The 26,846-nt window shown below is 41.4% G+C and overlaps 1 protein-coding gene across 3 annotated transcripts; it reads left to right on the top strand.

The window, feature by feature from the left end:
* The first annotated feature begins 808 nt into the window (after positions 1–808).
* Positions 809–26,846, top strand: LOC124875332 (oocyte zinc finger protein XlCOF6.1-like). Of its 3 annotated transcripts, none has more exons than XM_047377440.1 (2): positions 809–1,551; positions 23,475–26,846. In XM_047377440.1, the coding sequence occupies exons 1-2, from the start codon at positions 1,437–1,439 to the stop codon at positions 24,641–24,643; spliced, it is 1,284 nt and encodes a 427-aa protein (XP_047233396.1). In that variant the 5' UTR covers positions 809–1,436; the 3' UTR covers positions 24,644–26,846. The 3 variants fall into 3 exon arrangements, with proteins under 3 accessions (XP_047233396.1, XP_047233395.1, XP_047233397.1); XM_047377439.1 differs by lacking the exon at positions 23,475–26,846 and adding an exon at positions 3,737–6,454; XM_047377441.1 differs by lacking the exon at positions 809–1,551 and adding an exon at positions 11,032–11,647.

Here is a 26,846-nt window from a genome sequence, read left to right as displayed (position 1 = left end):
GGGCTACAGGAAGACTGAGGGAGAGTGCCTGATTAACCTGATTGAGCAGGGAGTGCAGGAAGAAAACAGAGACATGTCTACTGAACAGAAAAAGTAAACAATGAAACTAAACCAGGGAACATAACCAGGGGGAAACAATATCTATGAGGAAGTAACAAAACTGAACAGAAGAAATCTAAGTTAACCTGAATAAATAGAAAAACACCTGGCTGAGCAGAGGAAGGTAAACAAACTGAAAAGCCTAAACACAGGCGGATCATGACAGGATCTGGCCCAGACCTGTCTGTTATGTGTGATGTGGAGTCTGTGCTGAGTGTAAGTCTGTTGTGTGGGCCAGAACTCTAGCCTGAGTAACATGTTCTTAGCTGAGATGAATGGATCCCTGTGTAAGTCCCATTTTGATGCTTGGTTTGAACTTCAGAAAGTCATACATGAGATCGACTGTCTTTATAGGCAGAATAACAGTTGCTCCTAATAAAGATTTTGGTTGGTGTATAGACCTATAAATGGAGAGGAATTGGACCTTTTGTTTTTGTGTACAGTTCTTTGAAATTTGCTCTGTATAAATACATTTAGGTTAACTGTGTTTGAAAAAATAAAAACTATAAAATATAATAACATCTTAATAGATATAAATGTGTGGTAATAAATATATATATTATTTATTTATTCATTCATTTATTTATTCTGATTATTTATTACTTGTAATGTTTTATTTTGCTGTGAAAAGCTAATGGTTTGAAGAGGAAGTGGTTTTTCGAATCAGAGCTTTACTTGTCATTCATTGGTTAGTGAGGAGGAAGTAACCGGAAATGGCACTGTTAGCTTGACTTGCTAAGTCCCGAAACAAAAACGTTTTTAATTTTGTTCAACCAGGTGTGTAATTGGTGTCGCTCTGCAGTCTCCGTCAGGATATCGCTTTTACATGTTTGTTTTTAACCACTGTGATTGTTTCTTACCAAAGGTTGCAGTATAGAATGTAAATAGCCTTCATTAGCAAAGTGACTGAACTGTCAGCCTCCGTGGAGCTAAAGCAGCAGAGTGCTAACAGCAAAAGGTGTTTTCAACGTTAAAGCTTTTGAAAGTTCATGGTTTAGAGCTACAAGACGAGTCCACACTCCGTGTTTGTGTGACTGTGCGGGAAGACAACAGCTTTTGTGGACACTTCCTCTTCATTGTTCAGCTGAGGACCGTGAGGCTGGGGGCAGTTATAGAGTGGACACAGAACTTTTGACCAAGGGATCAGACTGCAGCATCGCTTCAGTGTCTAATACGGTTTACATTGAACTTTATTTGATTAGATGCTGCTGTGTGTCTGATTCCAGTTTCAGGCAGAGAAAAGACAAGAGAAAGGTTATATGGGTGAAACCCTGACCTACTAGAAAATGTGAAGGTTGCAAACGAGTCTTGTGAAAAGAGGTGATCCTAAGTGCAGGATGTCAGAGATGATGAAGGTTGAAGCAGACGATCCCGGAGGGTTCAATTTGGTGCCCCCCACACTTCCAGCATCCACATCAGAACTGGAGCAGAGACAAGACAGCAAAGAGCTCAGTAAGTGGCACATTTGTTTGTTTGGATTGGATCAAATCAACTCTAGCAGGAAATTATAAAATAGCTGCTTGACTACAGACAGAATCGAAAAGATAATGTGTGCATGTATCCCAGCAGAGTTCACCCTCACATAATCCAACAGCAGGAACGACTTCTTATCAGTCCAGTTCAAAAACAATAATGAAGCTTTATTCTGGCCCTTCAGCTTAAGAAAGGGGGCTAGAAAGTAAAATAGATCAAGGAAAATTAATAACAGATCAGCGCATTAAAAGTAAGTAAAAATAGTTGACACATTATGAGAGCAGATACTAGTGAAGTACTAACATGTCAGTCCAGTGTTCAGTTGTCTGTAAATAGAACAGCTCCATCCCCCATTAGAGATAGAAAAAAGAAGACAAGAGGACAATATTTTGTACTGATGCCTGTTTCAACAATAGACCCATTATATGTTTTAAATTTACTTTTTGATTTTATGTGCAGTAGTTTGCCGAAACCAGAATAAAGCATGCTAACATTAGCACTAAGACAAAGGTTAACACAAATTCTGATACATATTCAGTCCTGAATAAGTAATGGTACATACGGTCAGCAAGTGGACAAAAGTTTTGTAAACAAACATTTATTTTAATTTTTTGTGCTTTATTCACTACATACTAATTTTGCGACGGAGTATTATGGCCAGACTAAAGTCCTAATATTACCGGAATAAAATCGTAATAATATGAGAATAAAGTCCCAATATTACCAGAATAAAGTCATAATGAGACAGCTCCTCTTCCACAAAAGAAGGAATTTCTTCCAGGTCTGTGGTTATTTTTTTGAAACAGACACTGTCACCTGCACAATTGTTGTGCTAAAAGATTAGGAATGTCCTTATTATTCTTGACAAGACTCCTAACATTCCTCATTGTAATACATGGAAGACTATGCCTTTTTGTAAGAGTTCTCATAAAAATTACAACTTTTCATAATATTCCCACTTTATTCTCATAATATTGTGACTTCTTGTAATGTTACGACTTTATTCTGGTAGTGTCATGACTTTTTTTTTTTTTTTTTTATATATATTACAACTTTATTCTCATAAATTTCAAAAAAGAAAAATTGTTTTAGCCTGGCCCTAATACTCTAGTCTTACTAATTTATATGCCGGAGACTCTGAAAGCAGACAAGCCAAAAGACGTAATTGTTTTCACTTCGCTTGGTACATGTACAGCAAGTGGTTCATTTTAAAGTGTCAGAGAACTCAACCGTGTTTAAGATGCTCTCTGAGAGCATCTAACAAGCCTTTCTAGCAGGAGTGGCTGCTGCAGCTGAGGTAGGTAGCTTTGACGACATATTTATATCCCTTCTCCAATGGCTTGATTTAGCCTGGCTCCACTCCACTTAGCCCACTTTGCAATTGTTTCTACTTTTTTTTGTTTTGTACCGGTACCTTATTTTTCCGTCCCTGCTCCTGAGCACGTACAATCAGGGCTGAGTAGCGACTACATGTGATGTGAACAGACTCCTTTTCACTAATTGGCCATGGGACCAGGAGAAATGAGAAGGGTTTTGAGGAAGTAGTGCAGGGAAAAGTTAATAAAACTCAAGAACGACTACAATAATATTAAGGATCACAATGGCCGGAGCGGGTCTAACCAACGTATAATTTTACTATTTACGAATCATATACCTTGCCTGAGGCTGAATGAAATGAAAAAGGACACATCAGGTTTTGGAATTACATGCAGGTGGGGCGATGTATTTAATAATATCCTAAATAGGCTGATCACACATAAAAGCAGCTGTTCAGATGCACATTTCCCCAAAAACATACAGAACAATACCACCATGAAACAGCATTTTTGGTTTGGAAATGTATTGACGTCACTTTACCGAACCAGCGTGTGCAGGAGGAGGGAGCAGGCAGAGAGCAGCAGGCTATAATCAGACTCCCTGCATTGGATCAAACAGGAAGAAGACAACAGTGAATCTGCGGAGCACGAATATCCAATATCTATATGTCTCTTTTCTTAATAAATAAACTACGAAAATAGATTCCCAAACTCCCCTGCCATTAGCTGTATTTAATAGTTTTTGGGTGATTAGATTTTCAAGAAATGGATTGCTAATTTTATAAGTTATAATGCAAATTATTTGCTTTTCAAAATTGCAATGTCCATATGTGTTTCGATGTTCCCAGTCCATCAAATGTTGGTGATTAAAGAAGAAGTTCCCCAAGACTGGAGCTCCAGTTTGGACCGGCAGGACCCAGTGCCCCCCCACATAAAGGTGGAAGAGGAGGAACTGTGGATCAGTCGGGAGGAAGAGCAGCTTACTGTAAAGAGTGAAGATGGAGAGAAACCTCAGTTACCAGAACTTTATAAGATCAAAACTGAAGAGAACAGAGAAACTGACGCTCCAACCGGCAGCTCAGCTGGACAGATGGAAACCAAACCAGATGAAAGGGACTGTGGTGAATCAGAACCAGACAAAACCCCAGATCCAGAGGGGTTTTCTCAACAAAGTGAGATGGCAGTTCAGAAAAGAGGTAAAAAATCTAAACAGTGCCCCAAACATAGGAGACAAATTGGAGTTCAAGCTGAAGATAAACCGTTTGATTGCAATGTTTGTGGCAAAAGATTCAAACGTAAGACTCATATCAAATTACACATGATGATTCACACTGGAAAGATAGAACATAGCTGTTATCTTTGTAGTAAAGGGTTTAAAGAAAAGACTTCTCTTCTTACACACATGAGACTCCATACTGGTGAGAGACCATTTGCTTGTGATGATTGTGGGAAAAGATTTCATGCAAAGAGAATTCTTAAAACCCACCTGAACGTCCATTCAGAAGAAAAACCCTTTTCCTGTGATGTTTGCGATTCAAGATTTAAAATGAAAGAAACTCTTAAAAAGCACATGTGGATCCACCTCAAAGAGAAACCATTTGTTTGTAGTGTTTGCAGTAAAGGATTTTCACAACAGGAGAACCTAAAGAGTCACATGCGTGTTCACACAGGTGAGAAACCGTTTATCTGTAATGTTTGCAATAAGGGATTTTCACTGCTTCAGATTCTGAAAAGACACATGAGTGTTCACACAGGAGAGAAACCGTTTGTTTGCGGTGTTTGCAATAAAGGATTTTCGCGACAAAATTCTCTAAAGATTCACATGCATGTTCACATAGGAGATAAGCCGTTTAGTTGTAATATGTGCAGCAAAGCATTTTCACGACGAGCATATCTGAGAAAACACATGAATGTTCACATGGCACGATTTAGCTGTAATGACTGCAGTAAATTTTTTGTGAAGAAAATAGAGTTACTGCAACATGTAAAGCTCCACCCAGAGAAGATGCCACCTGGTTGTAATATCTGTGAAAATAAGATTTGATCAAAATGTAATGTATAAAATCACTTGAGAGAAACTGTTTGTATGGCGTGAAACATTTAAAAACACGAAGATTCAAGAAGAGATGTGGATGTCCATGATATTAGCAACTAGGTATGATTATGAAAGTCGACTAATCTGTCTTCCTAGTTAATCAGTGGTTTTGTTAACCTCAGCTTTCTGTGGCCACGTGATCTGCTTTCAGCACTGGTACACGTTTTACTCCTAGTTTGCAGGTCTGCATTGCTGTAAATCTTATCCTGATGGCTTTAAGACAAAGTATCCCAGTAAGGAGAATTCTGTCTGAATTTTTTTGTTTGAAGATGATCTGTACAGATAACTTAAACAAGCAGCAATCTGGTGTAAGACGCCTCCTAATCCAAGTTCTCTTATGTTACCGGTTTTGAAACATTTTTTTCTTGGAAAATCAATTTCTCTCACACATTAAAGTATGTAAAAGGTTATGTTGATAATTGTTTTATTATGTTTGATGGTCCTGTTAAAAGTATCTGAATCATTGTCATAGACAAAGACATCAATTATGAGCCAAATCTACAGAATATCAGCTTTTTACATCATCTCCATGAACATCAAGACAATGTTGGTAACAGATTTAGAAGGGAAAAATACTGATTAATCTTTTCTACTTGGTGAATCATTTAGAAAAAGTTCTCCCTATGAGTTCAGCCCACAGATACACTTCCAATCACAGGAAAAGTTAATAAAAGTTAAAGCTCATTCGTCCTGTATTTGGTAGGAATCTGACCTGTAACTGGTGGGTTGCAGTTTAAATCCCAGCTCTGTCCATCTCAGTCGTTGTGACCTTGGGCAAGACACTTCACCCACCTTGCCTGCTGATGGTGGTCAGAGAGCTAGGTGGCGCCGATTGTATGGCAGCCTTACTTCTGTCAGTCTGCCCCAGGGCGACTGTGGCTACAATGTAGCTCACCACTGTCAGTGTGTATGAATGGGTGGACGACTGATTGTAGTGTAAAGCGCTTTGGGGTCTCTGGGGACTTGATAAAGCGCTATAAAGGTCCAGGCCATTTACCATGAAATTAATAATTAGCAGTTCAACAAAAAGTGTTATCCATTTCATAAGATGTTCATGTGGTCTAGCATAGGAACAAAGAGCCTTAAAAACTAGGATAGCTGGGCGTAGAAGTTGCATCCATACAAAATTATTGTAAATAACTTGTCATGTGATCCTGAGAGTACATATATTTAACTTTTATTGGGTTGTAATGTCCTTAAATAATTATGCATACTATAAAATGACAACACAAAATATATTAATAAAACATGTCAGAACTCTGGGGTAATTCTTTTTTCTTTCTATTTAATTTTCTTAATTTATTTGAATCCAGTTTTGTAATTAGAGGAACAGGACGTTTTATCTAGTTAAACATGGTGCAGTTATTGGTTTGTGATGAAAAAAGATTTGCATATATATTTAAAAAACTGTTTTGGCCCATCCCTGAGTCTAAGTAGGGTTGAAATGTTAATAAAATGTAGTATAAATCAAGTGTGTCTTTCTCTTCATTCACATAAAGACGGTCTTTGCATTCCAGTACCTTCATCTGCTGATGTGAGCGTAACTTAAATTACTTAATTCAAGAAACAAGCACAATCTAAACCAGAACCTGCAATCAGGATGCCAGAGTAGTTTCTATTTGCTTGATTACAATGGTTTTTGAAGCCTTGGCCAACTTAACTAAAATGATTTTTTCTTGTAATGTTGGCCAGTAATAAGGTCTAAAACCTGCTATAGTATCTGAAAATAGCTGGAGTTGCTTTGAATGGTGTCATTAAAAACGTATTTGTTCTTTAACCAAAAAAAACAAAAGCCGTTAAACATTCCTTAGTGACACAGATTGTATGTTACAAATGTCAAATCAATCAAAACGGGAATATTTTATTGTGTTCAAAACTCCTGCAAACTTAATGCAGCTGCTTTTGAATGTAGAAAAGAGAAGCGGCATAAATTAATCCCTAAGAAAAGAGTCGAAGCACAAAAGCAGTGGAGGCAGAAGGAGAAATAAGCAGCAGCAAAAGCAATGCTTGCAGAATATTTGAGAGAATCTGTGAATGACACCTGCCTATAATGGACAAAATATCCATAAATTATAGAATAGTGTTTCAATGTACCCCAAAACAGCTGCAAAGACATCGAAGAAAATATATACTAATTTAAATTGTAATTAAAGTGGATATATGCAAAATGCAAAACCAATTTTGCGAATCCGCCATTTTTATTTTTTGCTGCGATTTTGTAGTCCTAGCTCAAGTATGCTGATGCTGAAAGTGGATAAGTCTAAATGTTCAGTCGTTAGATGTATTAACCCACACAACTCATTAATCTGTTCCCCAAGTACAATATCTTGTAAAAGTGTTAGGAGCAGGCTGACTCTTATCTTGAGGAAAGCTCACAGTCAGCCATATTAGTTCTGTGTTCAAATCATCCAGAGAGCTCTAGTCTGTGACCGCTATGGCACAAGGAAGTATTATAAGTCCATTATTGTTTTCTATAATGATAGATGATATGTTTAAAGATATTAGTGAAGAAATGGGTTATTCACTTTGGCAGATGATGGAGCTATGTGGAAAAAGGGGAAAAATGTATAATATACTATAAAGAAAATACAAAATGCATTATTAAAATTATTAGAATATAGAAATTGACCTTTTAATGGAGATTTAAATTCTCAGTTGAAAAAACAAATATTATGGTGTTTAGACAGAAAAGAATTAGAGAAAATAAAGTTAAAGTTATATAATCAAGATATTGATCAAGTAAAATGTGTGACACGTTATTAGGAATATGGTTTCATGAGAAAACCATATGGAATATACATGTTCAGAAAGTGAAAGACAATATTAAATATGAGAAGTTTGGCAGGCAATGATAGCGGAAATGGAGGATATTCAAAACGGATTTACACAGGACTGATTAGGTCAAATATAGATTTTGGGGAGTAAAATTTATGGTTCAGCAGCAAAGACAAATATTAATAAACTAGACATTATACAACATCAAGCATTGCGATTTTGTACAAGAGCATTCAAAACCACCCCAACAGCACCACTCAAGGTAGAAATGGGAGAAACGCCTTTAGATTTGAGAAGAGCACAACTAGAAATAAATTACTGGTTTACAAGGCAGTAACCTGGATCATACAGCCTTTTTAAATCCATGCTGGGGAAAAGGAAAAAAAGAGAGATGAAAGTTTCAAATGGGTTATTTAAAACATAACAGAAGAATACTAAGTACATAATTTAGACATAAGTCCAATACTACCTCTATAAGTTATACCATCCTGGATTTTGCTAGAAGCAACATATGACATTAATGGGAAAGAAAAGACATACAATTTAGATAAATAAAAATACAGCAATATATAAACAATTATTCTTAGTACAATCAGATTCATACAGACGTGTAAAAAACAGAAAATAGGAATAATAATTCGTACTACTTGAAATTCTAATAAAAATAGGTAAACCAATCACAAATGGATAAATTGGTACATACAAGAGAAATGATGGTGGTTTATTGGCAATGCAGGTGGTTGAAGTCTAAATCATTCAGAGCGGTGATTTGCTCAGATTCAAGTTCTGTATCATCATTCAGACAGCAGGCCAGGCATTTTAACAGAAACGGATGCGTTTTACAATAGTATTTTTATTGGTACCAGCACATATTGGAATAAGAAGAAATGAAATGAAAAGTTTAATGTAGTAAACATATTGCAAACGAACTTAGGGAGCAAACATAAACAAATTATTTTTTCGATTTTTTTAAGAAAAAACTGAAAAACATAATTTGATTATATAATGTATTTATACGCACACTTGAGAAATGAAACCATGACGGACCACCCTCCATACCAGTTGGTGGGGGCAGTGTTGCCAGGTGTACGATAATTATCGTATTTGTACGATAATTTTGCTCTCTGTACGATGTACGATCAATATTGCTAAAAAAAGGCCAAATGTACGATAATTTGACCATTCCATGAATGTGTGGTTGTAATCAGTTGTCATCAGCCTATCGCCAAAGTCTTTTTTGCGAACCCGGAAGGCATCTGTGTCTGGATTCCGAAACAGATGCTGGAAATTACAGACAATCGTGCTTTTCTAAATGTGACCTACGAGTGACGTGAATGCGTTGGCCTCAGAACAACGGTCATGATTATGGAAGCAAATCGTTACCATATTTCAAATGAAAAAGCATTTTCATAAATGCTTTTTCATTTTAAGATTGTGGCTGCATTGTTTGACTCATAAATGAAATTAGTTATCAATAATCCTATTTGCATTTTAATTTTCTTCTTCAAGACTGCTCATTCTTTCACTTAATTAAAATGAAAAAGAAAAAGACATTTGAGATTTGTTTTTCAAAATGTACCCCAGCAAATAGATACCAAAATTCAATTTGAAATGTAAAATTTGAAAATGAAAAATCATTTCCAGAAATGATTTTTCATTTTAAGAATGTGGCTGCATTGTTTGACTCATAAATGAAATTAGTAATCAATCATCCTATTTGCATTTTCTTCTTCATGACTACACATTTTATGCCATAATCAAAAAGAAAACAAAGCAGACATTGCTTTTTCGTTTTCGTGGTCTGCCCGCAAAGTACTTCCCAGAACTCGAAAACGAAAAAGCATTCTGAGCTGCGGGCGCAACAGAGTGACGTCAGCAGCCGCTCTTCCTCAGCTCCCGCTGACCGAGCTACCCATCTTGTTCGGTGGGAGGCGCTGTGCACGTCTGCAGTGCATTACATTGCAAACGTGCCAAAAAATTGATTGAATTGCAGCAGGATCGAGCTCAATTTGTGGCAGTGGCAGGCAGAACTGGTAGTTCCGGTGGCAGCTTCGGTGGCAGGCTGTGCCAGTTCCGCCACATCCTGCCACCGAAGCTGCCACCGGAACTGCCACAGCTTGCCGCACGGTGGCACGGGATTCCGCGAGGATGCCAGAAGGTGCCAGACCGGCCGTAAAAGCTTGCCAATGCGGTTGCCGCTGTTTTTGTGGAAGCTGATGCTGATTATCGGCAAATGGGTTGTCATTATGGTTATAGCCTGTTACCTTTAAATAATGATTTCATTATTGATTATTATTTAATAAACAGCTTTAGACCCATAACATAAGGTGATTGTATTTACTTGACATGGAAAATAAATAGCACTATGTGTTTGTGTGACGTGTTGAAAGGATGACGATTTATTGCACAAACAGCCGGTTTATTATAGAACACGAGCGGCTATTCTGAATCGTCACTCACAGAAAAATATAAATAAATGCTTAAAAACACGCTGGATGTCCCAGGCCATGAGGCTGCCACCGGAACTACCAGTTCTGCCTGCCACTGCCACAAATTGAGCTCGGCCCTGCTGCAATTCAATCAATTTCTCGGCACGTTTGCAATGTAATGCAATGCAGACGTGCACAGCGCCTCCTACCGAACAAGATGGGTAGCTCGGTCAGCAGGGAGCTGAGGAAGAGCGGCTGCTGACGTCACTCTTCTGCGCCCGCAGCTCGGAATGCTTTTTTGTTTTCGAGTTCTGGGCAGTATTTTGCGGGCAGACCACGAAAACGAAAAAGCAATGTCTGCTTTGTTTTCTTTTTGATTATGGCATAAAATGTGCAGTCATGAAGAAGCAAATGCAAATGCAAATAGGATGATTGATTACTAATTTTATTTATGGGTCAAATAACGCAGCCGCATTCTTAAAATGAAAAAGCATTTCTGGAAATGCTTTTTCATTTTCAAATTTTGCATTTCAAATTGAATTTTGGTATCTATTTGCTGGGGCATATTTTGAAAAATAAATCTCAAATGTCTTTTTCTTTTTCATTTTAATTAAGTGAAAGAATGAGCAGTCTTGAAGAAGAAAATTAAAATGCAAATAGGATTATTGAAAACTAATTTCATTTATGAGTCAAACAATGCAGCCACATTCTTAAAATGAAAAAGCATTTCTGAAAATGCTTTTTCATTTGAAATATGGTAACGATTTGCTTCCATACATGATTGGCTGAATAGTCCACTGCGCCCGCCCATGATTGAGGAATGAAAAAAAGAAAAGAAGAAGCAGAGTCCGGCACTGTGGGGCTGCAGCTGTTGATAAATCCATTCCGTTCTGACGTCACAAAGCTGCGAGTTCCTGTTAGACGCTATTCAACACATCAACAGACTTGTTATTTTGGTTATGACGAGTGTACGATAATTTCCCTCAAAATACGATAATTTTATGTCTCTAGTACAATAATCCTACATTTCTCACCTGGTAACACTGGGTGGGGGTAATGCGCACTTTAAGTTTTTTTTGCCAACCGCCAACAAATTCCAAAAGAGGAAGTAGCTGGACGTAACGTTAGCGTGACCGACTACGTCTGGCCAGAAATACGGCTTAAAACAAGTGAATATTTGGTGTTTTAGACGCTCCATTCCACAGTCTTCCTGTGGATATCGCTTCTACGTGCTTGTTTTAAGCAACTGTGATTATTTCTAGCCGCAGTTTACAGTACACGATGTAATTACCCTTCATTAGCAAACTGACTGGACCGTTAGCCACCGCGGAGCTAAAGCAAACAGCAGACACGTTAAAGCGTTTAAAAGGTTATGGTTTTGAGTACGACTCTGGATTGCCTCAGTGTGATGACCTCCGTACCTTCAGCATCCACGTCAGAACTGGAGCAGACACACAACTGTAAGTAACACAGTTAGTTCCTTTAAGAGATGGTCTATGGAACGAAGCTGTATGAACTCAACCGGTCAAAGGTTTAAGATACACTTTTTCACTTAATGGGGTCTGTTTATTTTCGTGACTAATTACAATGTAGATTCTCACCAAGGCAATACAACTATGAATGAACACACTTGGAAATATATAGTAAACAAAAAGTGTGTAATCATTTTAAACATGTTTATATTCTACATTTTTCAAAATATCCACCCTTTGCTATGATTACTGCTTTGCTCTCTTAGCATTCTCTCCATGAGCTTCAGGAGGTGGTCACCTGAAATGGTTTTCCAGTCTTGAAAGATCTTCCCAGGGGTATTCACACCTGCCACTTTTGATCCGCTTTAAACGGACAAGAGTTCGTTTTCCCCCTTGGTCCGGACCTTTTGTGCAGGTGTGAATACACTCAAGCGAACCCTGGTCCGGACCAAACAACTGGACCGAGACCCACTTTTTGAGGTGGTCTCGGTCCGCTTCCAAACGGACTCTGGTGCGGTTCGCTTATGGTCTAAATACAAACCGGCCCCGATACGAACCAACTACAAAAAGCGTATGTCTCTTTGGACATAAAAATTCAATTCAAAAATACTTTATTAATCCCAAAGGGAAATTAAATGTTGTTATAGGTCATATTATGAAGGTTTCCTCAAAGAGCCGTTGTAGATGCTGATGGCTGTGGGTAGTAAGGATCTCCTGTAGCGCTCAGTCTTACAGCAGATCTGAAGAAGCCTCTGACTGAAGACACTCTGTTGTTGTAGGACAGTCTCATGAAGAGGATGCTCAGGGTTCTCCATAATGTTCTTCATTTTATGAAGAATCTGTCTTTCCACAATGATCTCCAGAGGTTCCAGAGGAGTCCCCAGAACAGAACCAGCCTTTTTTATCAACTTGTTGAGCTTTTTCAAGTCCCTGGCTCTGATGCTGCTTCCCCGGCAGATGATGGTAGAAGAGATCACACTCTCCACAACAGACTTATAGAAGATATGCAGCATCTTGCTGCAAACACCAAAGGACCTAAGCTTCCTCAAGAAGTACAGTCTGCTCTGTCCCTTCTTGTAGATGGCTTCATAGTTGCATCTCCACTCTAGTCTGTTGTCGAGGTGAACACCGAGGTATTTATACTCCTCCACCACCTCCACCTCTTCTCCCATGATGGAAATAGTTTTTGACTTATTCCTGTTTCTCTTAAAGTCTACAATCATCTCCTTTGTTTTAGTCTTCTTGTACATCTCTGATCCACCCCACGACTGCAGAATCATCCGAGTATTTCTGCAGAGGACAGGAGTCTGTCTTGTACTGGAAGTCTGAGGTGTACAGAGTGAAAAGGAATGGTGAGAGTACAGTCCCCTGTGGTGCTCCTGTGCTGCTGACTACCTTTAAAAAAAGCCACCGTAGCTGGTAGCAAAGGTGTTTGTTGTAAGGTAATCATACCTGATAAGCTGTTTGTTGCTTAGCAACGCTACTGGCTTGTTCTGTGACAGGCACGTAGAGAACGTCGACGTTCAGCACGGATTCTCCAACGGGGTTCCAACATTATAAATGGACCGTCTCAAAGTTTGTGTTGAATGAGCTGCTCTTCTCACAATAATATTGCAGCTGTAATAACGACACAATTATGCAGAACAGAGGAGCTGCACGCAGCACATCTACAGATGTTTTCCTAAATTTCCGGGTCTGTGCTCTGTCCCGCCCCCATAATTTCTGTCCAATGGGAACAATGATCGTCACCCGCGTGGCTTTGTTTACAAGTAATAGTTCACTTGCAAAAAGTAAAATGTGAAAACAAACCGCACCAAATGAAAAACATAAAGTTAGCTTTTGGTCTGGACCAAACAACTGGACCAAAGGACTTTCCTGGTGTGAATACACCCTGAGAGACGGCCAAAAGTTAATGTCATTCATTACAGCAAAGAGCGGCTACTTTAAAGAATCAGATAAAATGTATTTAAAGTTCTTTTACAATTTTTTGTTTGCTACATAATTTCATATACTTAAATACACAAATCTGAGTAGATCTGACAAGTCTGTCTGTCCATCCATCCTGCCTCACCGACCCCCTCCTGGACCCCCTGCAGTTTGCCTACAGAGCCAACAGGTCTGTAGATGATGCAGTCAACATAGCCCTTCACTTCATCCTCCGGCACCTGGACTCCACAGGAACCTACGCCAGGATCCTGTTTGTGGATTTCAGCTCTGCCTTCAACACCATCGTCCCAGTTCTGCTACAGGAGAAGCTCTCCCAGCTGAGTGTGCCCGACTCCACCTGTAGGTGGATCACTGACTTCCTGTCTGACAGGAAGCAGCGCGTGAGGCTGGGGAAGCACGTCTCTGACTCCCTGACCATCAGCACCGGTTCCCCCCAAGGCTGTGTTCTCTCTCCTCTGCTCTTCTCCCTGTACACCAACAGCTGCACCTCGTCACCAGTCTGTCAAGCTTCTGAAGTTTGCGGACGACACCACCCTGATCGGACTCATCTCTGATGGTGAAGAGTCCGCATACAGATGGGAGGTGGACCATCTGTTGGACTGGTGCAGCCAGGACAACCTTGAGCTCAACGCTCAGTGGAGATGGCTATGGACTTCAGGCAGAACCCAGCCCCACCTGCCCCCATCACCCTCTGTGACTCCACAATTGACACTGTGGAATCTTTCCGCTTCCTGGGAACCATCATCTCCCAGGATCTCAAGTGGGAGCCAAACATCAGCTCCCTCATCAAGAAAGCCCAGCAGAGGATGTTCTTCCTGCGGCAGCTGAAGAAATTCAACCTGCCAAAGACTATGATGGTGCACTTCTACACAGCCATCATTGAGTCCATCCTCACCTCCTCCATCACCATCTGGTACGCCGCTGCTACAGCCAAGGATAAGGGCAGGCTGCAGCGTGTCATTCGGTCTGCTGAGAAGGTGATTGGCTGCAGTCTACTGTCGCTCCAGGAACTGTACACCTCCAGGACCCTGAAGCGGGCAGGGAAGATTCTGGCTGATCCCTCCCACCCCGGTCACAGACTCTTTGAGACTCTCCCCTCTGGCAGGAGGCTGCGGTCCATCCGGACCAAAACCTGACGCCACAAGAACAGTTTTTTCCCATCTGCCACCAGCCTGGTTAACAAAGCCCTGAAACCACCCTGACACTCTCCCTTTCCCGCACACCCCCACCTTTTTTGCTGACAGGACACCTGTAACCTCTAACTCTATGCGTTACATTAACGCTCAGCTTGGACTCCTGCCATACTTGCACAATGATCACCTGCACTGTTGTACTGCTCTCGCACCCAATACTGCTCTATATTTACTCTCACTCACTTAAAACTGTGCACATATATTTATATTATATTGTAGATATGTTTATACTGTTTAATGTGTACTGTATTGCACCGACTACGCCAAAACAAATTCCTTGTATGTCCAAAAACGTACTTGGGAATAAAGCTTTTCTGATTCTGATTCTCACTGCTCCTTCTGATACAGTGCCGTGTCTTCATTCACCTCTCACTTACGTTCATCCTCGTCGACTCCAACATGTTTCCATTTCAGGTGAAAATTTGACAAGAGCTCCTTTTCCATCAAAAGCCCCAGGATTTGTTTTATAATAATAATAAAAATTAAATATACCTTCATACTTACATGTGAAACCAATCTTTTCCACTGATTCAGTCTACTTGTTTAACCTATTGTGCAAGTTTTCTTTCTTTTTAAAATGTGAAAAATGAAAAACTACAGGAACTGCAATGCTCTAAACTTCTCATTTATATTTGAGATGTAGAATGAGAAAGACAGTATAGAATGAGTATGTATTGTAGCATAATTTACAACAACTCAGTAAATGCCTTCTTTTATTTGCAGTTTTAGGTTTAGGCAAGTTAGTAGCATAAAGAGCCCAAAGTTGATACCTTGACCATCTAATCATAAGCAAATATTTATATAACAGTAGAAGTTGCTTAGACAATGGAGTAGAGGATGGAAAAATATATATGTATAGATAGATAGAAGACATAAATAAGAGTTCATACTCTAAGTTAGGTTTACATGAAAAGATAATCTTAGAGAAATGTTTTTTTTTTTATGTACTTGGAAAATTTAAAGTGCTCTGATCATCAGCAGTACATTATACCTGGTGTTGAGTTGGATCTGGAAGAGGAGAAAGCCGGACAGACTCGGCAGGCCCAAGCGCATAGTGAGGGTCTGCTGGGAACGTCTGGCAGAGCCCTCGGCTAGGGATGTATTCAACTCCCACCTCCGGGAGACATGTTGGAGACATAGAGTCCGAGTGGACCATGTTCTCCGCATCTATTGTCGATGCTGCTGCCTGTAGCTGCGGCCGTAAGGTCTGCGGTGCCTGTCGTGGCGGCGATCCCCGAACCCGGTGGTGGACACTGGCAGTAAGGGACGCTGTCAAGCTGAAGAAGGAGTCCTATCGGGTGTGGTTGGCTTGTGGGACTCCTGAGGCGGCTGACAGGTACCGTTGAGGCAAAGCATGCCACGGCCCGGGCTTTGGCAGAGGCAAAAATTCGGGCCTGGCAGGAGTTCGGTGAGGCCATGGAGAAGGACTACCGGTTGGCCTCGAAGCGATTCTGGCAAACCGTCCGCCGCCTCAGGAGGGGGATGCAGTGCTTCGCCAGCACTGTTTACGGTGGGGGTGGGAGGCTGCTGACCTCAACTGGGGACATTATCGGGCGGTGGAAGGAGTACTTTGAGGATCTCCTCAATCATTCCATTACGCATTCCCTGGTGGAAACAGAGGCTGGGGACTCGGGGTTGGACTCTTTCATCACCCAGGCGGAAGTCACAGAGGTGGTTAAAAAGCTCCGCGGTGGCACTGCTTCGGGGGTGGATGAGATCCGCCCTGAGTACCTCAAGTCTCTGGATGTTGTGGGGATGTCATGGTTGACACGTCTCTTCAACATTGTGTGACGGTCAGGGACAGTGCCTCTGGACTGGCAGACTGGGGTGGTGGTCCCCCTTCATAAGAAGGGTGACCGGAGGGTGTGTTCCAACTATAGGGGGATCACACTCCTCAGCCTCCCTGGTAAGGCCTACACCAGGGTATTGGAGAGGAGAGTCCGGCCGATAGTCGAACCTCGGCTTCAGGAGGAGCAGTGTGGTTTTCGTCCCGGCCGTGGAACACTGGACCAGCTCTATACCCTCTACAGGGTACTCGAGGGTTCATGGGAGTTTGCCCAACCAGTCCACATATGTTTTGTGGACCTGGAGAAAGCATTCAACCGTGATGCCCTGTGGGGGGTGCTCCAGGAGTATGGAGTTGGGGGCCCTTTATTAGGGGGGCCATCCGATCTCTGTACAAGCGGAGCAGGAGTCTAGTTCGCATTGCCGGACCTGTTCCCGGTGCATGTTGGACTCTGGCAGGACTGCCCTGTGTCACCGGTCCTGTTCATAACTTTTATGGACAGGATTTCTAGGTGCAGCCAAGGGCTGGAGGGGTCTGGTTTGGGGACCAGAGGATTTCGTCTCTTCTTTTTGCAGATGACGTGGTCCTGCTGGCCCCCTCTAGCCAAGACCTACAACATGCGCTGGGCGGTTCGCAGCCGAGTATGAAGCGGCTGGGATGAGGATCAGCTCCTCCGAGTCTCAGGCCATGGTTCTCGACCGGAAAAGGGTGGCTTGTCGTCTTCAGGTTGGAGGGGAGTTCCTGCCTCAAGTGGAGGAGTTTAAGCATCTCGGGGTCTTGTTCACGAGTGAGGGAAGAATGGAGCGGGAGATTGACAGACAGATCGATGCGGCTGCCGCTGTAATGCGGGCACTGTGCCGGTCTGTTGTCTCAATTTACTGGTCGGTCTACGTTCCTACCCTCACCTATTGTCATGAACTTTGGGTCATGACCGAAAGAACGAGATCCCGGATACAAGCGGCTGAAATGAGCTTCCTCCGTAGGGTGGGCAGGCACTCCCTTTAGAGATAGGGTGAGGAGCTCGGCTATCCGGGAGGGGCTCGGAGTAGAGCCGCTGCTCCTCCACATCAAGAGGAGCCAGTTGAGATGACTTGGGCAAGAGCTGGAGGAGGTGTCTGGGGAGAGGGACATCTGGGTGTCTCTGCTGAGCCTTCTGCCCCCGCGACCCAGTCCCGGATAACCGGAAGACGACGAGTACAATTCACAAATTTCTGGCGAAAAATATTCAGTTTTATTTTCTGGCTCTTGCGGTTATTCACCACATACCTACTAAACACTTTATATTTACTTCAGCCGCCACAAATAGATAACAGTTAGCAGGAAAACATAGAGTGCTGGGCTGAGATCAGGCAGTGGTTTGTGCGGAAGTCCCAGTCCATCTGGGTCCCAGTTAGCTTAGCTTAGCAGCTAGACCAGCCTGTAAGTTGTGCTCCGCTGCTCTGAAAACTCCGTAAAAATATTTCAAAGCAGGCTCATTCTTGATGAACCGACTGCACAGATAAAGGTTTGAGGTCTACTTTCTCACTTAAAAGCATATTAAAACTACGTTTTGTGATAATTTATTGGTATAAATACGATTAATTTGTATCCTAGCCTCTATTACTGTAGCTGGTGCTGCCTTGCTCCACACAGCCCTGTGTCTTTAACAAATTCCGGGGAAAGTTGAAAACACCTACTCCAGAGTAGGACCATCTACCCGTGAAAGTAAAGCCTCGGGAAAGTGAAATTGTCGAAACGACTTGGGCTATCCATGGCCTGGGGCTTTTCCAAAGCCTGGGGCTTTCTACAAGCAATGGAAAACGGGCTATGGTGTTTTTAAGGTTGGGAAAGTGCTTGATTTCTGTATAAAATCTTTGAAAGTGCTTGATATTCTAACTGCACAGTTTTGTAATAAAGTCAACTCTAACGGTTTAATTAAAAATTTATATTTGATATTTTTATGTTAAAAGCACAAAATAGAGAGCGATAATCATTTTGCCTTTAATGAAGTCTCAGAAAGCCTCGCTGCCACTCAGAGTGGGTTTGCTCCTTTTTGAAATACCGGTGTGCGAGCAGTAGACATCACCTGATGAAAAGACCAGCCGCTGGACTGGCGTCGTCCTGTAGCATAAACAAGGAAGCAGTCCTACTTTGAGCATGTAACTATCCCGGTGAGCGGGAGAAAATGGCATGCCCAGCGATTGCCATTTTAATGATCGCTGGCTCGAAAACGCCAGATATAAAACATGGTTGAGATGTGGAGCATATCCTCAAGTAGCTTCCTGGAACATATGCAAAATGGACCTGCAGCTTTTCACAATGGGAGAGTTGGCGCTCTCGAGCAGTACGCCATAGTAGTGGGAGGAAATCTTAAATTTAAGAACACACATTTATGAACACACATTCATACACCGACAGTGATAAACTAAATTGTAGCCACAGCTGACAGAAGTGAGGCTGCCATACAATCTGCGCCGCCGAGCCCTCTGACCACCATCCGCAGGCAAGGCAGGTGAAGTGTCTTGCCCAAGGACGACTGAGACAGACAGAGCGGGGATTTGACCCGCCAACCCACTGCCCCGTCGCCCCGCTAGAATCGGAAGCACAGTTATTACCTGATCATTTATTTCAGTTCCAACTTCCAACCTACCTTTGTCTTCCCAGTCTATTTTTTCACACATTGCTGAATGGAAAAGGAGGAACATCCTGTAACCCCAGCTTGCACTTTGTCCACCAAGCTGTGAAAAAGGCCTAAACACAGAAGGCAGAGCTTAGACTGAGCTCTGAATGGGCAGTGCAGTGAACGGATCACTCGTATCCCACTCAGTATGGGCTTTGTTTGGAGGTGTGCGGTACTGGGAATTTTGGTATCAATCCAATACCAAGTAAATACAAGGCTGGTATTGCAGATCCCCATACTTAATGTCATGATCTTTGAATAGTTTTAAAATTTTCCTTTTGGTTAGTTGATTATTATTATGATAAAACAAATGACAGATTTTCAGGGAGATTTTTTGGTGAAATCCATAATATTAACAACATACAGGGGTTGGACAATGAAACTGAAACACCTGGTTTTAGACCACAATAATTTATTAGTATGGTGTAGGGCCTCCTTTTGTGGGAATAACATATACAAATCCTGCACAGTGGTCAGAGGGATTTTAAGCCATTCTTCTTGCAGGATAGTGGCCAGGTCACTACGTGATACTGGTGGAGGAAAACGTTTCCTGGCTCGCTCCTCCAAAACACCCCAAAGTGGCTCAATAATATTTAGATCTGGTGACTGTGCAGGCCATGGGAGATGTTCAACTTCACTTTCATGTTCATCAAACCAATCTTTCACCAGTCTTGCTGTGTGTATTGGTGCATTGTCATCCTGATACACGGCACCACCTTCAGGATACAATGTTTGAACCATTGGATGCACATGGTCCTCAAGAATGGTTCGGTAGTCCTTGGCAGTGATGAGCCCATCTAGCACAAGTATTGGGCCAAGGGAATGCCATGATATGGCAGCCCAAACCATCACTGATCCACCCCCATGCTTCACTCGGGGCATGCAACAGTCTGGGTGGTACACTTCTTTGGGGCTTCTCCACACCGTAACTCTCCCGGATGTGGGGAAAACAGTAAAGGTGGACTCATCAGAGAACAATACAGGTCCTTCTCAAAATATTAGCATATTGTGATAAAGTTCATTATTTTCCATAATGTAATAATGAAAATTTAACATTCATATATTTTAGATTCATTGCACACTAACTGAAATATTTCAGGTCTTTTATTGTCTTAATACGGATGATTTTGGCATACAGCTCATGAAAACCCCAAATTCCTATCTCACAAAATTAGCATATTTCATCCAACCAATAAAAGAAAAGTGTTTTTAATACAAAAAACGTCAACCTTCAAATAATCATGTACAGTTATGCACTCAATACTTGGTCGGGAATCCTTTTGCAGAAATGACTGCTTCAATGTGGCGTGGCATGGAGGCAATCAGCCTGTAGCACTGCTGAGGTCTTATGGAGGCCCAGGATGCTTCGATAGCGGCCTTTAGCTCATCCGTTCAGGTCAGGAGAGTTGGCAGGCCAATTGAGCACAGTGATACCATGGTCAGTAAACCATTTACCAGTGGTTTTGGCACTGTGAGCAGGTGCCAGGCCGTGCTGAAAAATGAAATCTTCATCTCCATAAAGCTTTTCAGCAGATGGAAGCATGAAGTGCTCCAAAATCTCCTGATAGCTAGCTGCATTGACCCTGCCCTTGATAAAACACAGTGGACCAACACCAGCAGCTGACACGGCACCCCAGACCATCACTGACTGTGGGTACTTGACACTGGACTTCTGGCAATTTGGCATTTCCTTCTCCCCAGTCTTCCTCCAGACTCTGGCACCTTGATTTCCGAATGACATGCAGAATTTGCTTTCATCTGAAAAAAGTACTTTGGACCACTGAGCAACAGTCCAGTGCTGCTTCTCTGTAGCCCAGGTCAGGCGCTTCTGCCGCTGTTTCTGGTTCAAAAGTGGCTTGACCTGGGGAATGCGGCACCTGTAGCCCATTTCCTGCACACGCCTGTGCACGGTGGCTCTGGATGTTTCTACTCCAGACTCAGTCCACTGCTTCCGCAGGTCCCCCAAAGTCTGGAATCGGCCCTTCTCCACAATTTTCCTCAGGGTCCGGTCACCTCTTCTCGTTGTGCAGCGTTTTCTGCCACACTTTTTCCTTCCCACAGACTTCCCACTGAGGTGCCTTGATACAGCACTCTGGGAACAGCCTATTCGTTCAGAAATTTCTTTCTGTGTCTTACCCTCTTGCTTGAGGGTGTCAATAGTGGCCTTCTGGACAGCAGTCAGGTCGGCAGTCTTACCCATGAGTGGGGTTTTGAGTGATGAACCAGGCTGGGAGTTTTAAAGGCCTCAGGAATCTTTTGCAGGTGTTTAGAGTTAACTCGTTGATTCAGATGATTAGGTTCATAGCTCGTTTAGAGACCCTTTTAATGATATGCTAATTTTGTGAGATAGGAATTTTGGGTTTTCATGAGCTGTATGCCAAAATCATCCGTATTAAGACAATAAAAGACCTGAAATATTTCAGTTAGTGTGCAATGAGTCTAAAATATATGAATGTTAAATTTTCATCATGACATTATGGAAAATAATGAACTTTATCACAATATGCTAATATTTTGAGAAGGACCTGTACATGTTTCACATTGTCCACAGCCCAAGATTTGTGCTCCTTGCACCATTGAAACCGACGTTTGGCATTGGCATGAGTGACCAAAGGTTTGGCTATAGCAGCCCAGCCGTGTATTTTGACCCTGTGGAGCTCCCGATGGACAGTTCTGGTGGAAACAGGAGAGTTGAGGTGCACATTTAATTCTGCCGTGATTTGGGAAGCCGTGGTTTTATGTTTTTTTGGATACAATCCGGGTTATCACCCGAACATCCCTTTCAGACAGCCTCCTCTTGCGTCCACAGTTAATCCTGTTGGATGTGGTTCGTCCTTTTTGGTGGTATGCTGACATTACCCTGGATACCGTGGCTCTTGATACATCACAAACACTTGCTGTCTTGGTCACAGATGAGCCAGCAAGACGAGCACCAACAATTTGTCCTCTTTTGAACTCTGGTATGTCACCCATAATGATGTGTGCACTTCAATATTTTGAGCAAAACTGTGCTCTTACCCTGCTAATTGAACCTTCACACTCTGCTCTTACTGGTGCAATGTGCAATCAATGAAGACTGGCTACCAGGCTGGTCCAATTTAGCCATGAAACCTTCCACACTAAAATGACAAGTGTTTCAGTTTCATTGTCCAACCCCTGTATTTGGGATCTTTGAAGATCTGGGCCTTGTTTTTCTTATTTTCTCAGGTTGTTTTGATTTTGTAAGTAATGATAGTTTATTTGAAAGCAACCATTCGGCTTTGAATGTTTCCCTTTTTGCTGGACATTATTTGATTTAGGCGATGTTGTGAGATTTATATGACTTTCTGCATTATTTAGCCTGTTGAGAGCCTTAATGTTTTCAATCTTTTAAAGACTGTAATACTAATTGCAGGTTTCGCAGCTGTCCTTTTAACTGAATAGTTGCTGCATTGTGCTTGCAGGTTTTTTGTATTTGTTTTTAGCTAGTAGCACTTATAACTAAATTGAAAAATTCACAGCAAAACTATGTGACCGGTATTTGTGATCAGAAGTGATTGGCACTCATGGGTGATCGGAATCAGCAAGAAAAAACTTGATGGAGCATTCCTACTGGGGAAAATTACAACAGGCCTTGCCTCTGTCCCTCTGTCAAGATTATAATAAAGCTGGCTGGGGTGACAGTCATCGATCTCTTTGTTAAATAAAAATGTTTCCATAACAATCATCGACTCGCAAGACACTCCTTCTCTATCGGTGCATATTTCTTTTTGCCATCAGTAAGAGTTCGAGATGCAATATGCAGCCAGTTTGAGTGTTTCCCCATGGTCTTGCAGTCACACTCCACCAAGTACATAGCTGTGACAAATCAGCAGTGCAAAGTAACAGTGAATTTTCTGCGCGTTCTTCTTTATTCAGCAACTGCAAGGAACTCTCTGCAGCTTCTCCGGTACTGTGCATGTGCTCTCTGGTTTACATATTAAGTTGTTATAATTCTGATGGAGTACAGGATTGTGAGGTCTTTTAACTGAAGCAGAAAAGCAATGTAAGCAGTGTTGTCATCTGTCCACGCTGTCACAAGAGTGGAGAATTATATCGCTAAATATTATTTGCCATAACAGCAATATAATATCTATACCAGCCCAATATTTTCATATCGGTAAATCCCTAATAAGAAATTTGTTTTATATAGATATTTTAAATTGTTTGTTGGCAACCATGAATGTCTATCTGTATTTTTTTTTTTTACAGGCCATCAGATGTTGGTGATTAAAGAAGAGGTTCCCCATTACTGGAGCTCCAGGTTGGACCAGCAGGAGCCAGAACCCCCCCACATAAGGGAGGAAGATGAGGAACTGTGGATCCCACAGGAGAAAGAGCAGCTTCCTGAGAAAATTAAGGATGAAGAGAAACCTCCGTTATCAGAGCTTTATCACATCAAGACTGAAGACAACAAGGAGACAGAAGCTCCAACCAGCAGTTCAGCTGTACCTGTTGGAGAGGACTATGAAGGACCAGAACCAGATAGGAACCCAGGCTCAGTGTCATCCTCACACAGTAACATGACAGTTCACAAAATGGGTAAAACATCCAAACTCTGTTCTAACCTTGCTCAGACTGCAGTACAGGCTGAAGAGAAACCATTTGGTTGCAATCTTTGTGGCAAAAGATTTAAGCAAAAGAATTCTGTTAAATTACACATGATGATTCACAGTGGAAAGAGAGATCATAGTTGTGATCTCTGCGGGAAAGGATTTTTAGAAAAGCGTTCTCTTCAGACACACATGAGAGTCCACACTGGGGAGACGCCATTTTCCTGTGATGTTTGTGGTTCAGGATATACACTAAAGGCAACTCTGAAAAATCACATGAGCATCCACACCACAGAAAAAACACATGTTTGCACTGTTTGTAGTAAAGAGTTTTCACAACAATACAATCTAAAGAAGCACATGCATGTTCACACAGGAGAGAAACCATTTATTTGTGGTGTTTGTAGCAAAGGATTTTCATATTCATACAGTTTGCACCGTCACATGCAAGTTCACACAGGAGAGAAACTGTTTATTTGTTCTGTTTGTAGCAAAGGATTTTCATATTCACACAATTTAAAGTGTCACATGCAAGTTCACACAGGAGAGAAACCATTTATTTGTGGTGTTTGTAGTAAAGGATTTTCACAGAAGGTTAAGCTAACGAAACACATGCGCGTTCACACCGGTGAGAAACCATTTGTTTGTAGTGTTTGTAGTAAAAGATTTGCACAGCAATGGAGTCTAAAGAGACACATTTGCGTTCATACAGGAGAGAGACCGTATATTTGCAGTGTCTGTAGTAAACGATTTTTACAACATTTGGATCTGAAAAGACATATGCGTGTTCACCTGAGAGAGAAACCAGTTGTCAGGGAATCATTTTGACAGCATACAAATCTGAAGCAACAGTGATATCCACAAGATGAATAAACAGATTATTATTTTTGGTGGTCGACTAATCTTTTAATAATTTTCAAATAGTTTTATTGCCTATCTGCTTGCTTTCCTCTTTTTTTAAGGGTTTTGTGGCACTAGTGGCTAAGGCTGTCACCATAACATATTTTTCTGGACAATAAATTGTCCCAGACATTATTGCGATAAGCAATAATATTGTCGTTGGAAACCATTTTCAACTAATATAATGAGAACAGCATAATAATGCAAGTAGCTACACCATCTTAAAGATCAATGAACTTCAATTTCTAAAGATCATTTAACACTGGAGCTGGAAGACATTTTAAATATCCAAAATAAATAAAACAACCAAAAACTAAATATTAAATGAATTATGAAGTCTCTGTAAACAAAATTGCCCTTCAAAAAATATTAATCATTAGACTCAGACAGGGAAAACAGGCCAAAATGCTAGTTTTGTAAACAAAAAATGCAAACTAACAACAAAAGTGCGGCATATAAATAAGACCCTCAACAGGGCATATTGGAATGTGTGGTTATTTTAGTCTGGCAGATTAAATGATTAAGTGCTTCAGTGATTGTGTTCTCCTCACGGGGCTCTCATGTAACACTCTGAGGTACGTAACAAGACCATGCGCCTGCAAGTACCCCCATACGCAAAGGAAACGAGAAGGGGAAAACCTTTTGTCATCCAGTCTCTTTAGTAGAAAGAGGGGGAGACACAAAGAAAACAAGCATGCAAGCAGTAATTATCGAGCTCATTTTAATTTATGCAATTATTTTAATCCATGCGATTAACTGATTTATTGCTTATTGTGACAGGCCTACCAGTGGCCTTTATTTGTAATATTTAGACTGGAAATGGGAAGTGAGAAGGCGGGACAAAGGTCAACAAAAGTCCCAGGGTTGGGAACCAAACCCCGTGCGCATTAAGGACTAACAGCTTTCGTAAATGGTGCGCACACTCTACCTCTAAGGCACGTGCCGCTCCTCCCTGTTTGCTATCTGTGGCCACAGCTTCTCATCTCAGTAATAGCACTAAAGATTTGTCGTTAAGTACAGCTTCGACAGCTTGTATTGACTCGATTATTTTTCATTCAGAAGGCAAATTTCTCTGCTTTTTGTAAATGACTCATTATAGGTTGGAATTTTGGAATGATCGTTTTCAGAGAAGTTGACTGCACTTTAGTCTTTACATCTGTTATCTCACAGCTGTCTGTTGACCCGTTTCCGCTAGTCCCTACTCGGAGCGCTTCGGCTAGTAACTGTTGCTGGAACCGTTTTTATTTTTAGTACCTTTGCATGTGGTTCTAACAGGGCCGAGTCCTGTTGAAAACACGACGGCAGAAGACTGTCTGTCACTGATTGGGTAGGGGACGATGTCACTAGTCACGGCATAATTTAATAACTAATATCTTCAACTGTTAAATCATTGTATGCTGGGTTTATTGTGAATGTGACCACTAAAGCAAGCTACCATTAGCTTACACTCACGCACCCTCTAGCTTGTACTGTTCAGTTTGATACCGCTCCATGGCTTCCCTCTCTCTCCTCTATTTGCTCTGGCTCTCTTCTTTCACTCTGAGCCTGACAACAGCCATAGACTGAGTAGCAGGTCCTCCATTGTTGTGTCACATACAAATCACATCAAATGACTTTTTCAGACTGAGGCCGCATTGCTGTTGATGATTCTGTTCACATTGAGATGGTTTGGTAGAGTTGGTACTAATGGAAAAGGACCATGTGTTGGAACTTTATTGTAGACTGTTATATTTTATGGTTGGGATATGGGGTGGCTGGAGGTCTCTACGTGATAAACCCGTTTCTATCTTTGACTTGTATTGAGAGCGATGTGAATAGACGTTCCTTTATGAACATTTTTTATATCTGTTTAGTCATGTTGTAGCGCCAGTGTTGGAGGCAGTTACTCTTGATGCTTTTTCAGCTTTGTTAATTGATGTTCAGTCAGTGGGGACTCGAACATCTTTATTAAAGAAAAGCAAAAATGCAGAGAGATGAAACTGAAACTTGAATGTTTAGTCCTCAACATGATTCTTTCAGCATGAAGGAATTTCATTATTTAATATTTTTGTTTTCTGTACGCCCCCTGTATTGTTTTCTTTCTTTATGAACTACAAAAATGTGATTAAAAAAAACTTTTCTCACACTAAAA

Source organism: Girardinichthys multiradiatus, chromosome 10 (assembly GCF_021462225.1).
Source record: "Girardinichthys multiradiatus isolate DD_20200921_A chromosome 10, DD_fGirMul_XY1, whole genome shotgun sequence".
In the NCBI taxonomy this organism is placed as follows: Eukaryota; Metazoa; Chordata; class Actinopteri; order Cyprinodontiformes; family Goodeidae; genus Girardinichthys; species Girardinichthys multiradiatus.
The sequence above is the reverse complement of the archived record's forward strand: the minus strand, read 5'-3'. Positions and strand labels throughout refer to the sequence as shown.

Excerpts from the sequence above, each read along its gene's own strand:
- LOC124875332 (XM_047377439.1), top strand. The coding sequence starts at position 1,437 with ATGTCAGAGATGATGAAGGTTGAAGCAGACGATCCCGGAGGGTTCAAT. Across the intron at positions 1,552-3,736 it reads ACAAGACAGCAAAGAGCTCA|TCCATCAAATGTTGGTGATT; the intron begins GTAAGTGGCACA and ends CGATGTTCCCAG.